General features: G+C 36.4%; 1 protein-coding gene and 3 non-coding genes across 5 annotated transcripts in view; all 4 read left to right on the forward strand.

Moving 5' to 3' along the window:
• Positions 1-23,269, forward strand: part of Smim14 (small integral membrane protein 14) — a 67,769-nt gene that overhangs the window by 17,978 nt on the left and 26,522 nt on the right. For both annotated transcript variants that reach the window (XM_026387257.2, XM_026387255.2), the window contains one exon: positions 8,533-8,642. In XM_026387257.2, coding sequence (XP_026243042.1) covers positions 8,568-8,642 — 75 coding nt within the window. In that variant the 5' untranslated portion in view covers positions 8,533-8,567. The remainder of the gene's footprint in view (positions 1-8,532; positions 8,643-23,269) is intronic.
• Positions 1,392-1,516, forward strand: LOC113181985 (small nucleolar RNA SNORA31). Its single transcript, XR_003300655.1, has one exon. It is a non-coding gene; the product is annotated as a small nucleolar RNA SNORA31 (small nucleolar RNA).
• On the forward strand, positions 13,828-13,935 carry LOC113181981 (U6 spliceosomal RNA). The gene has a single exon (XR_003300652.2). It is a non-coding gene; the product is annotated as a U6 spliceosomal RNA (small nuclear RNA).
• Positions 22,517-22,623, forward strand: LOC113182029 (U6 spliceosomal RNA). Its single transcript, XR_003300664.1, has one exon. It is a non-coding gene; the product is annotated as a U6 spliceosomal RNA (small nuclear RNA).

The raw sequence follows: 23,269 nt of genomic DNA on the forward strand, positions 1-23,269 counted from the left end.
TCCAGTTGCTCAACCCAGAGTTTCCTACTATGTTTTTTTTTTTTAAACTCAGGGGTGCTTAACTACTGAGCCACATCCCCAGCCCTTTTTTATGTTTTATTTAGAGTCAGGGTCTCACTGAGTTGCTTAGTGCCTCGCTATGTTGCTGAGGCTGGCTTTGAATTTGTGATCTGCCTGCCTCAGCCTCCTGAGCCACTGGGATTACAGGTGTGTACTACTATATCCAGTTCTATGTTGTTTTTAATGAGCCCTCTTTTTTAAAGTACTGTCTTTATAGGTGCCATTTTATATTCTGCTTAATTATGTTTGTTCACTAAATACATAAACCTTTTTCTTTTACTACAGTGTTGTTTTTTTTCTCACTCTGAAACCGGTATACTTTAATCAAACAAACAAAAATACAGTTTTTTTCTTGTGTCAAGGTCTCTCTATGTATGTTACCAAGGCTGGTTTTGAACTTCTGCACTCAAGTGATCCTCTTATTTCAACCTCTGGAGTAGCTGAACTGTGGGCACATGCTATCAAGCCTGCATCACACAGAATGTATTATAAAGTCAATGGTTCAGTTTTCATAGTTGGTCCACATATTTTTTTTTCCTAATACTACCACTTGAATCCAAGGTCTCACACATGCTGAGCAAGCACTCTACTGTTAAATTACATCTCCAGCTCTAATTTTATTTTGAGACAAGGTCTCAATAAGTTGCCAAGATTGGCCTTGAAATTATTGTCCTCCTGTTTTAGCCTCCTGAGTGGCTGGATTACAGGTGCATGCCACCTCCCCTAGCTCTTGTTTTATTTTTAAAATGAGTATGCTATATTATGCAGGCTAACTTAGAACTTGTGTGTTCAAGTAATTGTCTTGTCTCAGACTCCCAAGTAGTGTATACCACAATGCCTGGCTGATCTGAATGTTTTTAGTTCTTGATACCTATTGCCAAATTGCATCCCAGAGGGTTGAAAGTTGTAATAGTTCATTATAGGATTAATAATATATGACTAAACTTCTATTGAATTTTTTGTTTTTAGGTTAAAATTTATATTAATTGCATTTAATTAATGATGCAACTAAGGTATTTTTTCACACTGTTGGGAGAATTAAACCCAGAACCTTTTGTACATGCACTCTTTCACCGAGCTACATCCCCAGCCCATTTATCTAATTTTTCCCCCTCATTTCTCTAATTTTTAAATTAGCTGTATTGACTCCTTTGGGAATTATCTTTTCCCTTAGGCTTTACCTATTTAAAAAAAAATTTAGTGGAGCTGGGCATGGTGGTGCATGCCTGTAATCCCAGAGGTTTTGGATACTGAGGCAGGAGAATCAAAAGTTGGAAGCCAGTTTGGGCAATTAAGTGAGACTCTGTCTAAAAATGAAAAGGTCTGGTGGTCAGCATCCGCTGATAGACCTTGAACAATTTGCTGTGTTCTTTTGGTTTGCACTAGGATGCAAAAGAAAATAATCCCTGTGCTTTCTGTCTTTGTAACAGTCCAGATTGAATTGGGGAACACATCTGTAGAAAAAGAAAGAAAGCAAAAAAGTCTGGTGGCGGCTCAGGGGTAAAGTGCCCCTGGGTTTAATCCCCAGTACTGGGAAGAGGGGCAAGGAGAGACACTACCGGCTGTTTTTAACTGTTCTCTTCACATTTAAGAGATTTATTTACCCTTCTGCTCATTAGCCCTTGATTTTTAGTAGTCTTCAGGATTTTGTTTTATGTAGATCTCATGATCAAGACTTTGTTAATCCTGTTGTATTCTTTAAAAATTTTGTTTTGCCTGTTAAATTTATTAAATATGGAAAAGTTGCTAGCCATTAGTAAAAGAAGAAGAAATAAGGCCATTTTAGGTAAAAATCAGATAATGGTAGTTCCAGTCCAAATTAATATGAGAACTATTTTAAGTTAATTTAGTTTGTGGTTGGATTTTATGCTTTAAAAATTCATGACTGATTCTCTCAAGCATTTTATTTTAAAAGCACTTTTGAAATATTTACAATTTTGCATTGCTGTGTTACAAAAATAGCGAACCCTTTTGAAAATTATTTTTATGATCTTGAAGATCACATTTTATATTTTGAGCATATTTGTTACCCCTAGGAATTAGTAAAATTTAGCCCAGGGCACTTAACCACTGAGCCACATCCCCAGCCCCTTTTTATTTTTAATTTTGAGACAGAGTCTCATTAAGTTGCTTAGGGCCTTGCTAAATTGCTGAGGTCGACTTTATCCTGCCTCAGCCTCCCTAGCCGCTGGGATTACAGGTGTGCACCACTGTGTCCAGCTCTATTTTTGGCTTTTTATTTTTTTAAGATAAATTTATTTTTTAGTTGTAGGTGGATACAATATCATTAATTAATTTTTTATGTCATGCTGAGGATTGAACCCAGGGCTAGGTGAGCGCTCTACCGCTGAGCCACAATTCTAGCCTCTATTATTGGCTTTTAATCTACTATTATTACAATAAGATTGAGAATTTTTTGTAGATTATTTGCTTTTCTTTGTCTTCAAAGTGAAATTAAAATTCTGTTTTCACATATTTTTCTACTAAAATAACTATCATTTCAGACTGTTAACAAGTTAATGAAACTATAAATCATAGAAAAATAGTTCAAATTCAAGATAGAAACTGAAAATAACATAATAACATGAAATTGGGTTGAGGAGGTAATTAAATGGTAGAACACTTGCCTAGCATGGGCAAAGGGCTCTGGGTTTAATCCCTAGCACTGAAAGCAATGTTTTTGAAGAAATATTTGGGAAGGGTTTACTTATTTATTTTGCAGTACTGGGGATCAAATCCAGGGCCAATGCATGCTAGACAAGAACTCTACCACTAAGCTACATCCCAGTCCTTTTTATTTTATTACATGGGCTTGATAAATTTGTGATACTCCTGCCTTAGCCTCCCAAGTAGCTGGGATTACAGGCATGTGACACCTTACCTTGTTTATTTTAATTTGCTTTATTCTTTGAATAAATATGCCAGTATCTTCCAGAGTTATGTTAAAGGAATTAAAGGATGATAATAAACCTTGGGTTTTCATTATCTGGGGGAAGGGTTTCTTTTGACAATCTCCTTCAGCTTTTTTCCTTTTTCAGAGATGATTTTTTGTGGCTATGAGGGGCTGAGGCTCTTTATTTGATATATAATGAAAAATGTCTTCCAAGTCTATTAAATATTTAGGGAGGAAAGTGTTTATATGATGGTCAGCGAATGTGAGTTCACATTAGTTGTATTGATGAAAAAATACCTGGTTACCTGGTTGGTATGTATCTGTGTGTGTGTGTGTGTGTGTGTGTGTGTGTGTGTGTGTGTGTGTGAGAGAGAGAGAGAGAGAGAGAGAGAGAGAGAAGAAGAAGAAGAAGAAGAAGAAGAAGAAGAAGGACTGAACCCAGGGCCTTGGCATGCTAGGCAAGCATTCTATACTGACTTATATTCCCAGCTCTTTTTTAACTTTTATTTTTTGAGACAGGGTCTTGTTAAGCCATACAGGCTGGCCTCAAATTTTTTGATCCTTTTGCTTTTGCCTCTAGAAGAACTGGGATTACAGGCATGAGCCTCCACACCCATATGGGATATATCCTTTTAAGGAGCTTTTACATTGTAATTTTTTTAAAAATTGAAGATATTGCCAGGCTTGGTAGCTCCTGCTTGTATTCCTAGTGATGTAGGAGTCTTAGATAGGAGAATTAACAAGTTTGGAGCCAGCCACAATAGCTTAGAAAGGCCCTAAGCAACTTAGACCCAGTCTCAAAAAATAAAAAGGATTGGGTGTGTGGCTCAGTGGTTAAGTGCTTCTGGATTCAATTCCTGGTTTTAAAAAAAAGCCAGTAATATAAAGTATTCCCAATATCAGTAAGAGAAAAACAAATTTGAACAGGAAGATATATAAATCCTGGTAAACTTGAAAAAATGCTCATTCAGTTTTGTTAAAATTGGGAAATAAAAACAGGGATACTCTTTGAGCCTGACATACTGACAGAGTTTTAAAAATTGATTATATCTACATACTACTATATAATTAGTAATCTGTAGTTGTACTCTATAATTTGTAATATGTACTATGTACTGTTGGTAGAATTGTTTAACTAGGGATGGATTATGTGTAGTTTATTGGTACAGTGCTTGTCTAGCATCATATACAAGGTTCTGGGTTCTTTCCCCAGAGCCACAAAAATAAAATGGTAAAGCCTTTTTATGCATTCCTTTAAATCTGGAGATTTCTTTTTCAGCTTCCAAAATATAGGTACAAAGATGGTTGTTGCAATATTTTTTAAAAATTGAAAATGCCATAAATACTTAGTCTCCAATGAAGGAGTGCTTAAGTTATTTTATATTTTATTTATTCATGTTTTAGAGTATTATATAGCCATTTAAAGTGAGATAGAGCCTTGTTTTTTTGTGTGTATGTACCAGGAATCTTACCTGAGCCACATCCCAATTAATATATATATATATATATATATATATATATATAAAATATATAAAATTTTTTTGGTGGGGAGGCGGATACCAGGGATTGAATTCAGGGGCATTCGACCACTGAGCTACATCCCTAGCCCTATTTTGTATTTTATTAGAGATAGGGTCTCACTGAGTTGTTTAGTGCCTTGCTAAATTCTGAGGCTGGTTTTGAACTCGTGATCCTCCTGCCTCCACCTCCTACGTCCACTTCCCCAGCCACTGGGATTACAGCATGCACCACCATGCCTGGCCTAAAAATATATATATTATTTTTTAAAAAATATATTTTTAGTTGTAGATGAACACAATGCCTTTATTTTTTTTATTTTTATGTGGATTAAACCCAGGGGCACTTAACCATATCCCCAGCCCTTTCTTAAAATTTTATTTTGAGATGGGGGTCTCACTGAGTTGCTTAGAGCCTTGCTAAATTGCTGGGGCTAGCGCTTTTTTTTCTATTTTTTTAATTTGTTTTAATTAGATACACATGACAATACAATGATCTTGACATGTCATACATTTGAATCAGATGGGGTATAATTTCTCATTTTTCTGAGTGTACTGGTTGCAGAATCACATTGGTCATGCAGTCACATATATACATATGGGGCTAGCTTTGAACTTGAGATATTCTGCCTCAGCCTCCTAAACTGCTGGATTACAGGAGTGTTACACTGTGCCTGGCTAAACATTTCTTTCTTTCTTTTTTAAAAATATTTATTTATTTATGTATCTTTACTTTTAGGTGGATACATATTAGTTTGATTTTATGTGCTGGCGAGGATCTAACCCAGTGCCTCATACATGCTAGGCAAGCACTCTACCACTGAGCCACCACCTCAGCCCATTTTTTTCTTTAGCAAAATCATTCTAGTGCTTTCTTAAAATTTCCATGCTCGGAGGCTTTGGAACTGGGAAGGTATTCAGCATTTTGTAATTGCATTTATTTTTTTTTAAAATCTTAGTAAAATTTCTTTTAATTTTAACCAATACCATTGGTCTGGGGGTTTACAGATATGGAGGACTAAGGACCAATGTTAGTCTCCGCTTGATTATATCCATGTCAGCAGTCTCTACCCTACTGAGAAATTTCAAGGGTGAATTTTATCTACCCATCAAGGTAGATTATATTTACTTTGAGAGCTTTCTGTGTTGTATGTGCACAGTTCACTAACATGAAAGCTAGTCAATTTTTTTTAACATTTATTTTTTAGTTTTAAGTAGACACAGTATCTTTTATTTTACATTTATGTGGTGCTGAGGATTGAACTCAGTGTCTCAAGCATGCTAGGCCAGCACTCCACTACTGAGTCATAACCCCAGCTCGAAAGCTAATCAATTTTAAAGATATGAGAGGCTGGGCATGGTGGTGTATGTCTGTAATCTCAGAGACTCAGGAGGCTAAGGCAGGAGGATTGCAAGTTCAAAGCCAGCCTCAGTAACTTACTGAGACCTCAGCAATTTAGCAGGACCCTGTCTCAAAATAAGAGGGGCTGAGATTGTAGCTCAGAGCCCATGGATTCAATCTCTGGTACCAAAAAAAAAAAAAAACTGAAAAGGGACAGAATAGTCTTAGACAAAAACATGAATTAATCACATTTGTATATTGTATTTCCTAGCTTCTGGAAGGCAAGGCTCTCCAGTTTAGGCTCTACCTCCCTTCTATTTAGCTCTGACAAACAGGTTTTAGATGGAAGGTAGATTTGCCCTGATAGTTTTGCAACTTAGATATTTCCCCAAATCACCACATAAAATCTAATTCTTTCCAACACCTGTATAGGATTTCATATACTATCATTTATTTCATCAGAACAACCCTGATAGACACTTTGCATAACCTTTTTTTCCTCTTATGATATTCTAGTGAACATTCTTATAAAAATTTTTGCATTTTGGGGGACTAGAGGTGTAGCTCAGTAGTAGAGCACACAGCTCTGGGTTCAATCCCAGCAATCACTCACCCTACCCCTGCCACCAAATTTGATATGTATTTTGATATGAATGTCCAAATTAATTTTACCAGTCTTTCTCTTTGTGTGGTAATGGGAGTTGAACCCAGAGCTTTGTGCTTGTTAGGCAAGTTACATCCCTAGATCTTTTTATTCTTATTTTTTAGATAGTCTGGTTAAATTGCCCAGGCTGACCTTGAACTTGTGATTCTCTTGCCTTAGCATCTCAAGTAGACGGAATTATAATCATGTGTCATCAATCTTCTTATAGGTAAAAATGGCACTGTTTTGATTTACATTTCTTTTGTGTTTGCTTATTGGCTGTATTTTTCTGTGAACATGGTCTTTGCCTATTTTTCTGTTAGGTTGCTATTTTCATATTGATTTTTCAGTATGAAAATATTAGCCCTGATATATAATGTAGATGTTTTTTCTAAGTTTGTCTTTTCATTTTATAGTGTATTTTGTTTATTATTTACTATTTTTGTATATGTGTGTGTATGTATGTACACACACGCATATGTGTGTGAATATGTATGCACACACACACATTTTAAGTTGTTCATAGACCTTTATTTATTTATTTATATGTGGTGCTGAGAATTAAACCCAGTGCCTCACACATACCAGGCAAGTGGGCTACTGCCAAGTCACAGCTCCTGCACCTTATTTACTGTTTTTGATTGTTAAAATAGATATGTTCCTTTACGGTTTCTTACCTTTTTATCCTTCTGTGTGTACCCTAGTCATTTTCTTGCAGTTGTATGTGTGGGTTAGTTTGTGGACATTATACTGATCCTTTTTTTATTTGACTATTTCTATGTGTGACTTCATTTTAAAAAGTTAAATCACTCATGGATTCTAAAATTTATTTTAGATTAAAGAATGAGGATAGTGGGAGAGCCAATTATCTGAACACAGTTTATGGAATACTTTGTTTTCTTCCCAGTGATTTTATATGCTGTCATCAAAATCTATATATTTCTACAACATGCACCATTATCAATGTCCTATTGGAAGAGCATTTTAACTAGGTTCCCTTTATCTAGTCAGACTTCTCTCAGTTTTCCATATTGCAGCCAAATGATCTTTTCAAAGTGTGCCAGGATAAAACTATGGGTTTTGCATTGCTCTTTGGGTAAAGACATAATCCCCAACAAGGCCTGAAAGACTCTGTGTGGCCTGGCCTCCTCCTAACTTCTTTGGTCTTATTTCAGATCATTTCCTCTCCCTGTACTTTGCCTAAAAAACTCCTCCAAGCACTAAACTGAATCAGTCATTGCACTCATCTCATTTGTTCTCCCATCTCTCAGGAATCTTGTCATCTTTATTGCCTGATGTTCAGAGGTTTTAAAACCACTATTCATTTATTCAGTTTTCAAAAATTGCTTTAAAGAGAAGGTTAAATCTGGTTGCTAGTACTCCATCTCGGCCTCTCTGTTTTTCAGAATCAACCTAGCTATATCCTAACTATCATTATTAATTTCCTTCTGTAAACCTTGGTATCAGCTGGGTGTGGTAGCACATGCCTATAATCCCAGCAGCTCTGGAAGCTAAGGCAGGAGAATTATGAGTTCAAAGCCAGCCTTAGCAACTTAGCAATGCCTCAAGCAACTTAGCAGACTCTGTCCCTAAATAAAATATTTTAAACAGGGGCTGGCAATGTGGCTCAGTGGTTAAGCACCCTTGGGTTCAGTCCCTGGCACCAAAAACAAACAAACTTGGTATTAATAAAGATACCTTAATTTTTTTTCTTTCAGACTACTTTCTTGATGAGGTAAAGGTTGCTTTAAATTTTGATTACTGGAACTAATAAAAGATAAAAAAGTAATTCAGAAGAGGCACTATCATCCTAAGTGGGCCCAGTTTAAAAGCATCTGAACATGTTTGCTTTTTAGGAAATTGGTCTGATGGCAAGTAAAATTCACTTGTATAGATTCATAATTCATATGATAAATTCATAATCTTATAAAATTAGCAATAAGTACACAGATGTAGGTCATTAATAAATATGAATTATATAATTAAATCTATTATGAATCTATACAATGAATTTTTTAATGCTCAAAAGAATGAGTAACTGAATATTAGTCTTATACTATTTTTTCCTTCCTCCTAGATTTAAACAGTCAAGTAAAATCAAGCTGGGTAATCATGGCAGAAGGTGGATTCGATCCCTGTGAATGTGTTTGCTCTCATGAACATGCGATGAGAAGGCTGATCAATCTGGTGAGATAATCAGGACAGTCCCATTCAGAACAATCTGTATTTGTTTGTTTGTGTTTTTTTTTTTTTTTTTTGAGTTGATTCCATAGTTTTACTTAATTTATTTTTGTGGTGCTAGAATTTAACCTAGGGCTTCACACCTACTAGCAAATACTCTACCACTGAGCCACATCCCCAGCCCCTCCTATTCTGTTTTTGTGAGAATATTGGTTATTGGAAGTTTTCATCTGATGAGCACTAAAAAAGTATTTCATAATTGAAATTCCATAGTGGATTGAATTAAAACAATTAAAGCTCTTAATTAGAGCAGTTCTTTCCATTATTACCTTTATTTATATAGGTTTATGTTGGTGAAATTAGCTATCATAGGTAAATAAACATGTACAGCCTTTGTTGCTGTATAGCATACAATTATTTTTAGTTTCATAGAACTTCTTTGCCTGCTAAGATGTAGGCAAAAGCCACAGTTCCTGTTATGGATTTGTATTATGTGTGTGGTACTAGGGATCAAGCCAGGGCCTTGCCTATGCTCAGCAAGTATCTGCCACTGGGCTATACACCCAGCCCAAAGTATATATTCATTACTATTATAACAGTTGTTTTGTTTTATTTATTTTTTTATTATTTTTTTTAAAAAGAGAGGGAGAGAGAAAGAGAGAATTTTTTAATATTTATTTTTTAGTTTTTGGCGGACACAACATCTTTGTTTGTATGTGGTTCTGAGGATCGAACCCGGGCCGCACGCATGCCAGGCGAGCGTGCTACCACTTGAGCCACATCCCCAGCCCTATTATTATTTTTTGATACGAAGGATTGAACCCAGGGACACTTAACCATTGAGCCACATCTCCATCCCTTTTTTGTGTTTTATTCAGAGACAGGGTCTCACTGATTTACTAAGTGCCTCTAGCAAGTTGTTGAGTCTGACTTTGAACTCATGATCCTCCTTGCCACAGCCTCCCAAGATGCTGGGGTTACAGGTGTGTGCCATTGTGCCCAGCCAGTTGGTTGTTTTTAAAACAGTTTTATATAGGTGTATATATTCTCATGGGCCACTTAAAGCAGGTAGGAACATTTGTTCAAATAAATTGTTGATAATAAGTAGATTTTCTATCAATTCAGTGTTTCTTTATATAGTGATTAGAATTATGCTTTTTGTAGAATTAGCATGTACTATCACTTTTGATCCTTAAGAGTGAATAAAGTATATACTTATAAATGAAATTAGACTCTTTTAAAACTTTTTATTCTTTTTATACATGACAGAATGTGTTTTGACATATTATGCATATATGGAGTATAACTTCCCATTCTTGTGGTTGTACAGGTTATGGAATTACACTGGTTGAGTATTCATATATGAACATACTGCTGTTTTTCCTAGTCCCAACCCTCTTTCCCTTTATTCCCCAAAATTAGACTCTTGAAGGTATAGAAATATAATGGGAATGTCAATCTCTGATAAATGGATGTGAAAATACATGGGTCCTAGGAGAGAGTTTTTTTTTTCTTATACTGGGTCTGGCTGTGTTGCTCAAGTTGGTCTTAAATTTGAACCTCCCATCTCACTCAGTCTTTCCAGTAGCATTATAGGTGCATATCATCATACCTGAACCAGGAAAAAATATTCTTAAAAGATATTTTCTCCTGTTTGTTTATAAAGTAAAAAACTGAGGTTTGGTTTTTTTTTTTTTTTTTTTTTTGCAATGCTGAGAATCAAACCCAGGGCCTATTGCCTAATAAGCAACTGAGCTATACCCCTATCCCCTCAAGTCTAAATTTAATCAAATATAAGGCAAAAATTTCAAAACACTGATATTAATAACAAAAAATATGCTGGGTGTGGAGGTGCATGCCTGTAATCCCAATGATTTGGGAGGCTGAGGCAGGAGGATTGCAAGTTTGAAGACAACCTTGGCAATTTAGTGCATGTGAGGCAGGCACTTTACCAACTGAGCTATATCCCAGCCCTAAAAGTTTACATTCTTTAGTCTATGGAAGGTGTTTCATGTATAATGTGGTGATAACAAAAGATTCCAAAGAGAAAGAGAAACTACTTTGATTCAGTAAGAAAACCTGCTGATTGAGTTTGATAAACATTTCTTCAAATTGAATCTCACTTTTAGTTTTTATTTAATGTATATTTAAAAAATTTTGTAGTTGTAGATAGACAGAATTCTTTTTTTCTATTTGTTTATTTTTATGTGGTGCTGAGGAACAAACCAGTGCCTCACCCATGCTAGGCAAGTGCTCTGCCGCTGAGCTACAGCCCCAGCCCTTAATGTATATTTTAATGTGACATTTCTCTTTAATTATGGTATGTACATTTTAAGTTTTACATTTACATTTTTTATGCATTTGTTATTTATTTTGGTATAAGACACTTACTAAAGATAGTCTTCTTTTACTAGAGCTTTATAGTTATACATAGTATGTTGGGTTCATCCCAACAAACTCAAACGTGCATGGAATTCAGTTCCTGTTCATGATCTTCTGCTGTTCCATCTCTCCTGTTCTCTTTCTCCCATTGTTTGTTTACTAGACTTCCTTTTGCTTGTCTATTAATTTGTATAATTGGTTCTTTTTTTTAATATATATATATATATTTAGTTGTAGATGGACACAACACCTTTATTTTATTTACTTATCTTCATGTGGTGCTAAGGATCAAACCCAGAGCCTCACACATGCTAAGCAAGAGCTCTACCACTGAGCTATAGCTATAGCCCTGAATGGTTCTTTATGATGTCCTTTCCTTTATTTTACTCCAGCTTCTCATGCTTCCTTTTTTTTTTTTTTTTTTTTTTTTTGATATTGGTGATTAACTCCAGGGTGCTTTACCATTGAACTACACCTCCAGTGCTTTTTTTATTTTTTATTTTGAGACAGAGCCTCACTAAGTTGCAAAGGCTGACCTTGAATTTGGGATCCTCCTGCCTCAGTCTCTGGAGTCTCTGGGATTATAGGCGTGTGCCATCACACTTGGTTTAAATGAGGTCTTTAAATTTGTAAATTCACTGATTTGTGTATACTACTGTTGTTTACTTTAGAAGTATTTACGGTAGTTAAAAATTATAAACTAAATGCCTATCAGTAGGGCATCGGTTAGATCATGGCATATGCATGTGATGGAATCTTAAGTTACTGTTTACTAAAAATGATGATGTCTTTAAAGAATGTTTAATTTCAGAAAATACATATATGAGATGGGGTAGGAATTCTCTTTTGTAGTTTCCTGTGATTATACATATATATATATATATATATATATATATATATATATATATATATATATATATATCTTATCAGGAAAAGGTTATTTAACAAAAACTATCCATTTAACACCATTAGTATTTTTTTTTTATCATACAATAGGCTTTTCTACATCTCAGATTCCATTATCTTCTACTACTTCAGAGGACCTTTTTTCTTTTCTTTTTTTGGTACCAAGGATTGAAATTGGGGGCACTTGACCACTAAGCCCATCCCCAGCCCTATTTTATAATTTATTTAGAGACAGGTTCTCACTGAGTTGCTTAGTGCCTCGTCCTTGCTGAGGCTGGCTTTGAACTCTTGATCTGCCTGTCTCAGCCTCCCAAGCTCCTGGGATTACAGGGATACACTACCACACACGGCCCTCAGAGAACCTTTTTTCTGAGCGCCTATGATCTGATAGATATATGGAATTCTAAGTTAATTCCCCCTGTATTTTAAATGTAAGTTATCTGAGGATAAGTTTGTGTGTGTGTGTGTGTGTGTGTGTGTGTGTGTGTGCGCGTGTGTGTGCGCGCGCGCGCGTGTTGCTGGGTATTGAATTCAGTGCCATGTATCATGTTTTTCTTTATTAATTACAATTACCAAAAAAAAATTGTGTTCTCAGGAAACTTATGTTATAATATAATTACAGAACAGCAGTTTAGCCTCATTTTCTAAAAATGGACATTGATTTATTCTTGTAATAAAGTAATATCTCAGTATTAATTTGGAATTTTTATTTTTTAATCTCATGTAATAAAATCAGATTTTCTTGTAGCCCATTGTTTCATCAGTTTCTAAGGATTTAAAGTGCTAATAACTTGTGTAAACCTGGGGAAACTTGAAGATCTTAGTGGTTGTGTGTGGTTGGTTAGTTGCATACTGGACTGTGATTTATATTTGTCTGTTTTGTGGAAATAGATGGGCTTTGCAGTTAGGATTTAACAATTAGCTCTTTTTCATAAATAATAGAATATATACTACTATAAATAATACTAAAGCAAATAGAACTATTCATAAGTCTGTTATAAATTCCTTTTATTTATTTATTTATTTATTTATTTTGTACTGGTGATTGAACCCAGGGGTGTTTAACCACTGAGCCACATCCCCAGCCCTTTTAAATTTTTGAGACAGAGTCTCACTGAGTTGCTTAGGCTCTCCCTAAGTTGCTGAGGCTGGCTTTGAATTTATTTTATTTATTTTTTTAAAATATTTTTTAGTTATAAGTGGACACAATATATTTATTTTTATTTATTTATTTTTTTGTGATGCTGAGGATCAAACCCAGGACCTCACACATACAAGACAAGCACTCTACCACTGAGCCCCTGCCTCAGCTTCCTGAGCTGCTGGGATTATAGGTGGCTGCCACCATGCCCAGTGGTTATGTGTTTTTCATGTGCTTTTTAATAAAGTTATAATTAGCTATGCACAATGGCACACATCCATAATCCCAGCCACTCAGGAGGCTGAAGTGGAAGGATCCTGTGTTCAAGGACAGCCTGGGCAACATAGTAAGATTTCATCTCAGGAAAAAAAAAAAAAGCCAGGTGTGGTGGTGCATACCTGTAATGCCAGATGTTCAGGAAGCTGAGGCAGGAGGATCACAAGTTCAAAGTCAGCCTCAGCAAGTTAGTGAGACCCTGTCTCAAAAAGGGTTGGGTAGGGCTGGGGATGTGGCTCAAGCGGTAGCGCGCTTGCCTGGCATGCGTGCGGCCCGGGTTCGATCCTCAGCACCACATACAAACAAAGATGTTGTGTCTGCCGAGAACTAAAATAAATAAATAAATAAATAAATTCTCTCTCTCTCTCTCTCTCTCTCTCTCCCCCCCTCCTCTCTCTTTAAAAAAAAAAAAAAGGGGTTGGGTATGTGGCTCAGTGGTTAAGTGCCCCTGGGTTCAATCCTTAGTACCAAAAAAAGAATAAATATGTATTTTTGCTTGCTGTGGCAGTACATATATTAAAACTGGAATGATACAGAGAAGAATGGCTCTTGAGCAAGGATGACACACTGATTTGTAAAACATTCCAGTGGATCTACTCCTGCGCGCAGTTCGCACCTCAATTTAAATACTTAAAAGCTATATTAATTCACAGTTTAACTTCTTTTCCTGATTTAGTAATGATGACAGTTAAGAAGTTCTGGCTGATTTAAACAGAAAAGATTTTTATTAAGATATTGCCACAGGTGCATGGGGCTGGGGTTGTGACTCAGCGGTAGAGTACTTGCTTAATGTGCAAGGCCCTCAGTACCACATAAAAATAGATAAATAAAATAAAGGTATTGTGTCCAATTGTAACCAAAAATAAATTTTTTTTTTAAAAAAAGTTATTGCCAGGTGGAGCAGCACACACCACTCTTGGCAATTTAGTGAGATCCTGTCTCAGTAAAGGTCTGGAGGTGAAACTCAGAAGTAGAGTGTCTCTGGGTTTAAACCCCAGTACCAGAAATAAAGGAAGGAAAGAAGGAAAGAAAGGATGTATGGATGTGACTCACATTGATGAACCTGAATAGGGAGGATGAAAGGGAGGGTAAGTGCTCTGAACAGAATCCAAACACATGTTCTTAGTACTAATCCAGCCAAGATGCTGCTGCTACTAGATGCCACTTTTGTATAAACAATTGTTGTTGATGCATTATAGCCATTTGGATAACTGATAGACATCTTAAACTCATATGTAACCAAACTTATTGTCTTCTTCCCAACCTTACATTTTTCAGTTTTCCCTAAATACTTCTTTATTTTGGTTGCTCAAAGAAGCAACTTTTGGGTTGTATTTTACTGTTCTTTCAACCCCACATCTGAGACAGAAATAAATCTTTTTGGCTCAACATTAAAAATATATCCAGAATCCAGCAATTTCTTACACCTCCAGTGTAATATCCTAGTCTAATCCATAGTCATTTTTGCCTGGATTACAGCTGTTACCCTCCTTTTGGATCTCCTTGCTTCTAACATCTTGCCATACTTTACCTATTCAAGTTTAGTTTCACCACACCACTGGAGCTGAAATGATTGATTTCAGATAAATCAAATAATATTCCTACTTTGCTCCAAAGTAGTTTCCATGACACTCAGAGTGGAAAGGCAAAATTTACATGTGCCTACATGATCTGTCCCCTTCCACCCTAACCTTCTCCCTTGCTTACTTTGTTCTAACAGTTTTGACTGCCTTGTTTTTTTCTGGAGTAGAAGATAAGCAGGATGCAGTGGGGTATACCTGTAATCCCAGTGACTTGGGAGGCTGAGGCAGGAGAATCACAAGTTCAAGGCCAGCCTTAATAACTTAGAATGTCTTTTTTAAAAAATTAAAGAACATTGGGGATATATATAGTTCACTAGTAAGCACCCTGGGTTTGATTTTCAGTATTCACCACCACCACCACCCCCCAAAAAAAAGGTAGAGATAAGGCATCAAGATGGATGCATGGATGTTAAGGACCAAAAGGGAAGCCAGGGTAACTAACCACAAACCTCTGAAGTGTTTCTAAAGTAGAAAGGAAAAGAAAGAATGCAAACTGGGTGTGGTGGCATAGACTTGTAATCCCAGCAACTTTGGAGGCAGGCAGGATGATCACAAGTTTGAAGCCCCACTGGACTTTCTGTTTCAAAAAATAAAAAAGGCTGGATATGTAGCTCTGTTCCTGAGTTCAATCTCCAGTACTGCAAAAAAAGGAACTGGTTCAGGAATGAAATGTACTATAAAGCCTTAGAATGAGTCTTCCCTGCTTGAGAGCATAGAGGCACTCTAGCTTGCTTACATGCTTTCTTGATTAGGGAAGCTATTTGTATATGACATATCCTTCATTAATATGCAGAGAAGTTTAAAAAAGTAAGAGAGACACTATGTACTCAGGTGTGTATCTATTCTAGAAGATAAGATGAAATAGATACTTTAAAAAAATTGGGGATAGGGGTACTGGGGATTGAACCCAGGGGTGTTCAACCACTGAGCCACACCCCCAACCTGTTTTTTATTTTTTAATTTTGAGACAGGGTCTCACTAAGTTGCTTGGGGCCCCACAAAATTACTAAGACTGGCTTTGAACTTGAGATTCTTCTGCCTCAGCCTCCTGAGATGCTGGGATTATAGGTGTGAACCACCACACCCAGCTGAACTGTTATTTCTTGAACAACAATGTAAACACTATTGTGAGTATAAAGGGAAACTGATTTTAGATTTTGGAAATGCTCATAAAAGTCATAGAAATGTCTTTGAGATGTTTGTATAGTATGTTTGTAAATGTATTTTTAAAAAAGGTCAAAAGGACTGTACCTCAGACAGTGGTTATTATAGGGAAGGTCTTAAAGGAGCCTAACCCACGAAAAGACTTGATGCAAGTATTAGGATTTCCTTTATAGCTGAGGAAACTGAGGTACAGAGATGAAGTTATTATTCCAGGTTCTGAAGCTGACTAGAGAGTGGCAGATGCACATTCAGTGCTAGAAGTTTCATTGTAGGCCCTGAACTATTCCTTGAGTATCACGTTCTGCTCTTCTAGCACCTTATAAGTTAGTGCATAGGTGATCAGGGGGTGGGGACATATGTGAGGATGAGGATAAGGAATAGGATACTGAGAGAGACATTGAGTTTTTCCATTTTAGAACCATGTGAATGCGTGAATGCCTTACCTATTTAAATGAAATAAACATTTCATAATCTGCTTCAAAGGCATTATAATAGTACAATTACACATAAAATTAATAATTACAGAAGTTTTTTTTTTTTTTACTGAAAATGAGTAAATATAAATGATTTATTTAGCTAGGATTACACATGTGTACCATGGTGTTGTAACACACAACTAAACTAGTCAGGGTCACTCCAAGTGAATTTGGGGACTAAATAAGGACATAGACACAGAAAGTACCTTTTCTTTGTGTTCAGTGACCGATCCTCAGCCACAGCTCTCACAAGAGGGGTAAGGCAGGCAAGAAAGAGAAGGAACACACTTTGAACCTGGGTTTATTAGGGAGAAGCCATTCAAATGAGGCAAGGGGTCAGGTTTCAGGGGGTTAAGTCTAGCTTCCTGATGTCTTTCTTGTGAACATCTTGGAAGGTCACGTCCATCTCATGGGCTATGTGATGATCAAAGGCAGAGCAAGCTAAAGGGACACCTACGTGCAGAGCCCAGACAGAGCAGCATCATGAGTCCAGAGCACTTTATGCGCTCAAAATGTTCTCAGCGCACACAGAACCCATGGCTGGCTTGCCACACCATGGTACCCACCAAGCTTTTCAATGGTTTAATTTTATTTATTTATATTTTTTATATGCATTTTACTTTTATGTAATGCTGAGGATCGAAGCCGGGTCCCGCCTGTGCCAGGCAAGCGCTCTAATGCTGAGCCACAATCCCAGCCCTCAATGGTTTTAATAAAACTCTTTTTTGTTTTTTCCCTTTTCTTTTGGAACTAGGGCTTGACCCCAGGGCCTTGCTCATGCTAGGCAAGTACTGTACCATCAAACTACATCCCAGCTCTTTTTAAAAAATTTTATTTTGTGAGACAGGATCTTGCTAAATTGTCCAAGCTGACTTTGCAACCCTTCTGCCTTAGCCTCCCAGGTAGTTGTGATTACAGGTTTGTGCCACCATGCCTGGCAATTAAAAAAAAAAAAATTTTTAGTTGTATATGGACACAATACCTTTATTTAATTTATTTATTTTTATGTGGTGCTGAGGATGGAACCCAGTGCCTCACACATGCCAAGCAAGCATTCTACCACTGAGCCACAATCCTAGGCCCAAGCCTGGAAATTTTAATAAGATCTTTTATTACCTTTGATGTCTAAATTGGTAGGAATCGTTCTCATCATTGTTTATAAAAATAGGAAAGCACTTTTGTGTCTGCTAAGGCTCCACTGCTGCCTGATCAGTTCTTAGGTAAGTTTAGTACAAAGAATAAAACTTGTTTTTCATTCATTTTATTATCAATCTGCAATATGAAATGTAGAGCAGATGACCATCTCTGTGTTTTATGATAGGATTATTTCTGATTACATGTTGTAAATGAACAGGGCTTTAAGTTCAAGACTGACATGACTGCAGTACAAAGAAAGCCCATTTTTGGGTGCTTGTGACAAAGGTTTACTTTGATTTTAGTTTTCTCATTGAATTACAGAAGTGTTGGATTAGTCTTAATGCAGTTGTATTTTTCCAGATACATGTTTATTACAGGAATGTTTAGAAACATTTTTTTAAGTGGATATGTTAAATCATGGACATTTTTCTTTCCTAGCCTATTACTTCAGAGTTTTAATGCTTGTTCAATATTATCTAAAAGGACTCAAAGAGGTAAATAAGAGCAGATATACAATGAGTTCTTTTAATTAAAATCAGACTCTTTGTCATGTTACATATAATTCTTTTTTTTTCTTTTGTGGTATTGAACCCAAGGGTGCTCTATCATTGAGCTACATCCTCAGCTGTTTTTCTTTTGAGACAGGGTCTATAAATTGCCAAGGTTGGCATCGAGCTTGCATACTCCTTCCTCAACCTCCTGAGGAGCTAGGATTACAGGCATGTACTGTCATACCAGCTGTTCTGTTTTATTTAATGGGGAGAATACCCAGTGATAAATTTGGAGTTTTAGTGATACACTAATAGAACACTACCACATACAAAAAATAGTGCCAGCACCAAACTGTGGTCTAATCATAAATCATTCTTTTAAGTTGTTTGGTGTCCTTTAGGGGAAAAAAAGGACAAAGAGAAATCAGAGGTATATCCATGTAGCTACTTTATGTAGTATTCATTTGGTAGAGAAAATCATCCATTTCTTTGCAACCATGAAAACATTCTAGAGACAGTTCATTTCTGTTTCAGTTAGATTCATTTGAAGAATTATTCTGGTTTACTGTCTTCCTTTTTACCTACTTTTTTCCCCTGCTCTTCTCTTTAACTAGTTGTCTCTTGATATATAATTTCTTCTATTAGTGATAGAAGTTCCAGAAAGAGAACAGTTGTAGACATTTGAACTTGAATTACTGGAATTATTTTTCATCTTCTCTTTAAAACCTAAAATTTGGAATGTACATAACCCTCCTTTTTTAATTTCTTTTAAATTGTTGAGTTACATTTCAGCGCTTAATCCAAATAGCATAAATCTGCATCTTTAATTTACTGAAATTTGCCTCTATATTAATGTACTGTAAGCATCTGATCTGAGAGACCCATGCTCAGATTCTTCCTTATATGCCAAATGACCCTGTGAAGTATACCTGATGTCTACTACATTTAAATAAATCACAAGATTTTGGGCAAGGGCTGGGGATATAGCTCAGTTGGTAGAGTGCTTGCCTTGCATGCACAAGGCCCTGGGTTCAATCCCCAGCACCACAAAAGAAAAAAAACAAAAAGATTTTGGGCTGGGGCTGGGGATATAGCTCAGTTGGTAGAGTGCTTGCCTTGCATGCACAAGGCCCTGGGTTCAATCCCCAGCACCACAAAAGAAAAAAAAAAAAAAAGATTTTGGGCTGGGGCTGAGCTCAGTGGTAGAGCGCTTGCCTAGCACATACGAGGCACTGGGTTCAATCCTGAGCACCAAATAAAAAATGAATAAAATAAAGGTATTGTGTTCGTCTACAACTAAAAAAAATATTGAAAAAAAAAATTTACTGGATCTTCCCTGGAAGAAGAATATGTGTGCTAGAAGTTTCACATGAAACCTCTGTACCCAGCACACATTGTATCCAGATTTTTGTTAAGTGTGTTTTTAAAATTTTGTACAGCTATTAATAGTGGTGAATGCCTATTATCCCAGTGGCTTGTGAGACTGAGGCAGGAGATCATAAGTTCAATGTCAGCCTCAGCAACTTAGTGAGGTCCTCAGCAATTTAGGGATACCCTCAAAAAGGGCTGAGGATGTGGCTTAGTGGTTAAGTACCCTGGGGTTTAATCATTATCACCAAAATAAATAAGTAAATAAAATTTTGGATGCTATTTAATTATTTAACAAATTAATGTATGGATATGTTCTTTAAAAAATAAGACTTAACTCCCTTTACACTTTTTCACACTGGCATATTCTCTGCTTTCCTAGATGAATTTTATTTGTATCTTCCCAGACCTTTTAATAAATATGTTTTTAGATACTACAGTATATCTCTATTTCACCCAATTTAATAATAATGCTGATAATTTTTCATGTTGCTATGAAGACTTAATCATGTAATTAATTTTTGTTTTAGTTAAAAAAGCAACAGTGGACATAAAACAACCATTTATTAAGCTTAAAAATTGTGCAGATGGAATTCACACAACTTGTTTGTGTATAATATCTTTGTTCTTGACTGGAAAACTCAGGGTCAGGGCAGGAAGCATCTGAAGGCTTGCTCATTCCCTACTACTTGAGGCTGGTGAGTAGCTGAAACCCTAACTAGTACTGTCAGCCAGAGTACCTATGTATGGCCTTTCTGTGTAGCTGCTTACCTTCCTCACAGTACGGTGGCTTGGTTCCAAGGTCAGGCATCCATCCTGAGTTAAGATGAAGAAGGGGGGAAAAAAAGGCAGCGGATTTATATATGTGTGTGTGTGTGTGTATACATATATATATATATGTATATATATATACATATACACACACACATATTCAATGTATATATGTCAAAATGCATTCTACTGTCATGTGTATAGATATACATGTGTATCTATACACACACATGTATATCTATACACATGACAGTAGAGTGCATTTTGACATATCATACATACATGGAGTATAACTTCCCATTCTTGTGGTTATACAGGATGTGGAATAACACTGGTAGTGTATTCATATATGTAACATAGGAAAATTCTGTCCAATTCATTCTACTGTCTTTCCCATTCCCATCCCCCTTCCCTTTCTCCCATTCTCCTCTGTCCAATCCAGTGAACTTTCACTCTCCCCCACCATTGTGAGTCAGGATCTGCATATCAGAGAAAACATTTGGTCTTTAGTTTTCTGGGATTGTCTTCTTTCACTTAGCATGCTATTCTCCATTTCCATCCACTTACTGGCAAATGCCATAATTTCATTCTTATGGCTAAGTAATATTCCATTGTGTATATACACACCACATTTTCTTTATCCATTCATCTGTTGAAGGGCACCAGGTTGGTACCCTAGCATGTCTATTGTGAATTGAGCTGCTATGAACATTGATGTGGCTGCATTACTACAGTATGCTGATTTTAAGTCCTTTGGGTATAAGCTGAGGAGTGGGGTGACTGGGTCAAATGGTGGTTCCATTCCAAGTTTTCTGAGGAATCTCCATACTGCTTTCCAGAGTGGTTGTGCCAATTTACAGTCTCACCAGCAACGTATGAGTGTACCTTTCCCCCCCACATCTTTGCCAAAATTTATTGTTACTTATATTCTTGAAAATTGCCATTCTGGCTGGAGTGAGATGAAATCTCAGTGTAGCTTTTTTTAATATATTCTATTTTTTAGTTGTAGGTGGACACAATGCCTTTATTTTTATTTATTTATTTTTACGTGATGCTGAGGATTGAACTAGTGCCTCACCCACGCTAGGTGAGCACTTTTCACGGAGCCACAACCCCAGCCCCTCAGTGTAGTTTTAATTTGCATTTTTGTAATTGCTTGTGATGTTGAACATTTTTTCATATATTTGAGACCATTCATATTTCTTCTGTGAAATGTCTGTTCAGTTCCATTTATTTATTTATTTTAAAGAAAGAGAGAGAGAATTTTTAAATATTTATTTATTTTTTTTTAGTTTTCGGCAGACACAACATCTTTGTTTGTATGTGGTGCTGAGGATCGAACCTGGGTCGCACACATGCCAGGCGAGCGTGCTACCACTTGAGCCACATCCCCAGCCCCAGTTCCATTTATTGATTGGGCTATTTGGGTTTTTTTGGTGTTCAGTTTTTTGAGTTCTTTATATATCCTGGAGATTAATGCTCTATCTGAAGTGCAGGTGGCAAAGATTTTCTTCCATTCTGTAGGCTCTGTATTCATATTCTTGATTGTTTCCTTTGCTGTCAAGAAGCTTTTTAGTTTGATACAATCCCATTTATTGATTCTTAATTTTACTTTTTAGGATTCTTATTTAGGAATTCAGTTCCTGAGCTGACATGATGAAGATTTGGGCCTACTTTTTCTTCAAGTAGGTTCAGGGTCTCTGGTCTAATGCCTAGGTCCTTGATCCACTTAGAGTTAAGTTTTGTGCAGGGTGAGAGATAGGGGTCTCATTTTACTACATATGGGTTTGCAGTTTTCCTAGCACCATTTGTTGAAAAGTCTATCTTTTCTCCAATTTGAGTTTATGGCACCTTTGTCTAGTAGGAGAGAACTGTATTTTTGTTGGTATGGTCTCTGTGTATTTTCTTCAAGGCAGCAGCTTTTTATGACCTACCTTGAGAACTCATATATAGCACTTCTGCTCTATTGGTTATAGCAATCACTAGCCTGGCCATGTTCAAGAGGAAGGCAAATAGATTCTACCTATTTTTTTTTTTAGTTGATGATCACATTTATTTTGTTTATATGTGGGGCTAAAAATTGAACCCAGTGCCTCACACATGCTAGGCAAGTGCTTTACCACTGAGCTACAACTCCAGCCCCTAGATTCTACCTCTTCATGGAGAGTAGCAAGATTCTAGAAGAGTGTTCACCTCAGCAGCACGTAAACTAAAACTGGAAAAATATAGAGAACATTAGCATGGTCTCTGCACAAGGATGACACACAAATTTGTGAAGTATTCTTTTATTTATTTATTTATTTATTTTTGGTACTAGGGATTGAACCCAGTGGTGCTTAACCACTGAGCTACATCCCCCACTTTTTGTATTTTATTTGGAGACACAGTCTCACTCAGTTGATTAGGGCCTTGCTAAATTGCTGAGGTTGACTTTATGATCTTCCTGCCTCAGTCTCCTGAGTCACTGGGATTATAGGTGTGTGCCATTACCCTCAGCTTCCATATTTTAAAAATATTTTTAGTTGTACGTGGACACAATACTTTTATTTTATTTATTTTTTAATATGGTGCTGAGGTTTGAACCCAGTGCCTCTCACATGCTAGGCAAGTGCTACCACTGAGCTACAATTCCAGCCCTAAATGTTCCATAGTTTTTAAAAAGAAAAGTTCTGGAAGAGCATGTGTGACTTGGAAATACTGTGGCTGTTGCTGGGAAAACTAGCTATATATTTCTAGAAATTTTATATGCATATTTCTATGTATATAGGTTATCTCTAATTTACATAGAAGGGATCATATTACATATACATTATGTGGATTGTCACCCCCAAATTCATATGTTGAACCCCCTAATCTCAAATTTGTTGATACTTGAAAGTGGAGCTTTTGGGAGGTAAGTCATGATAGTGGAGCCCTTCTAATAGGAATAGTGCCCTTA

The sequence above is a fragment of the Urocitellus parryii genome, chromosome 10 (assembly GCF_045843805.1).
Source record: "Urocitellus parryii isolate mUroPar1 chromosome 10, mUroPar1.hap1, whole genome shotgun sequence".
NCBI lineage: Eukaryota > Metazoa > Chordata > Mammalia > Rodentia > Sciuridae > Urocitellus > Urocitellus parryii.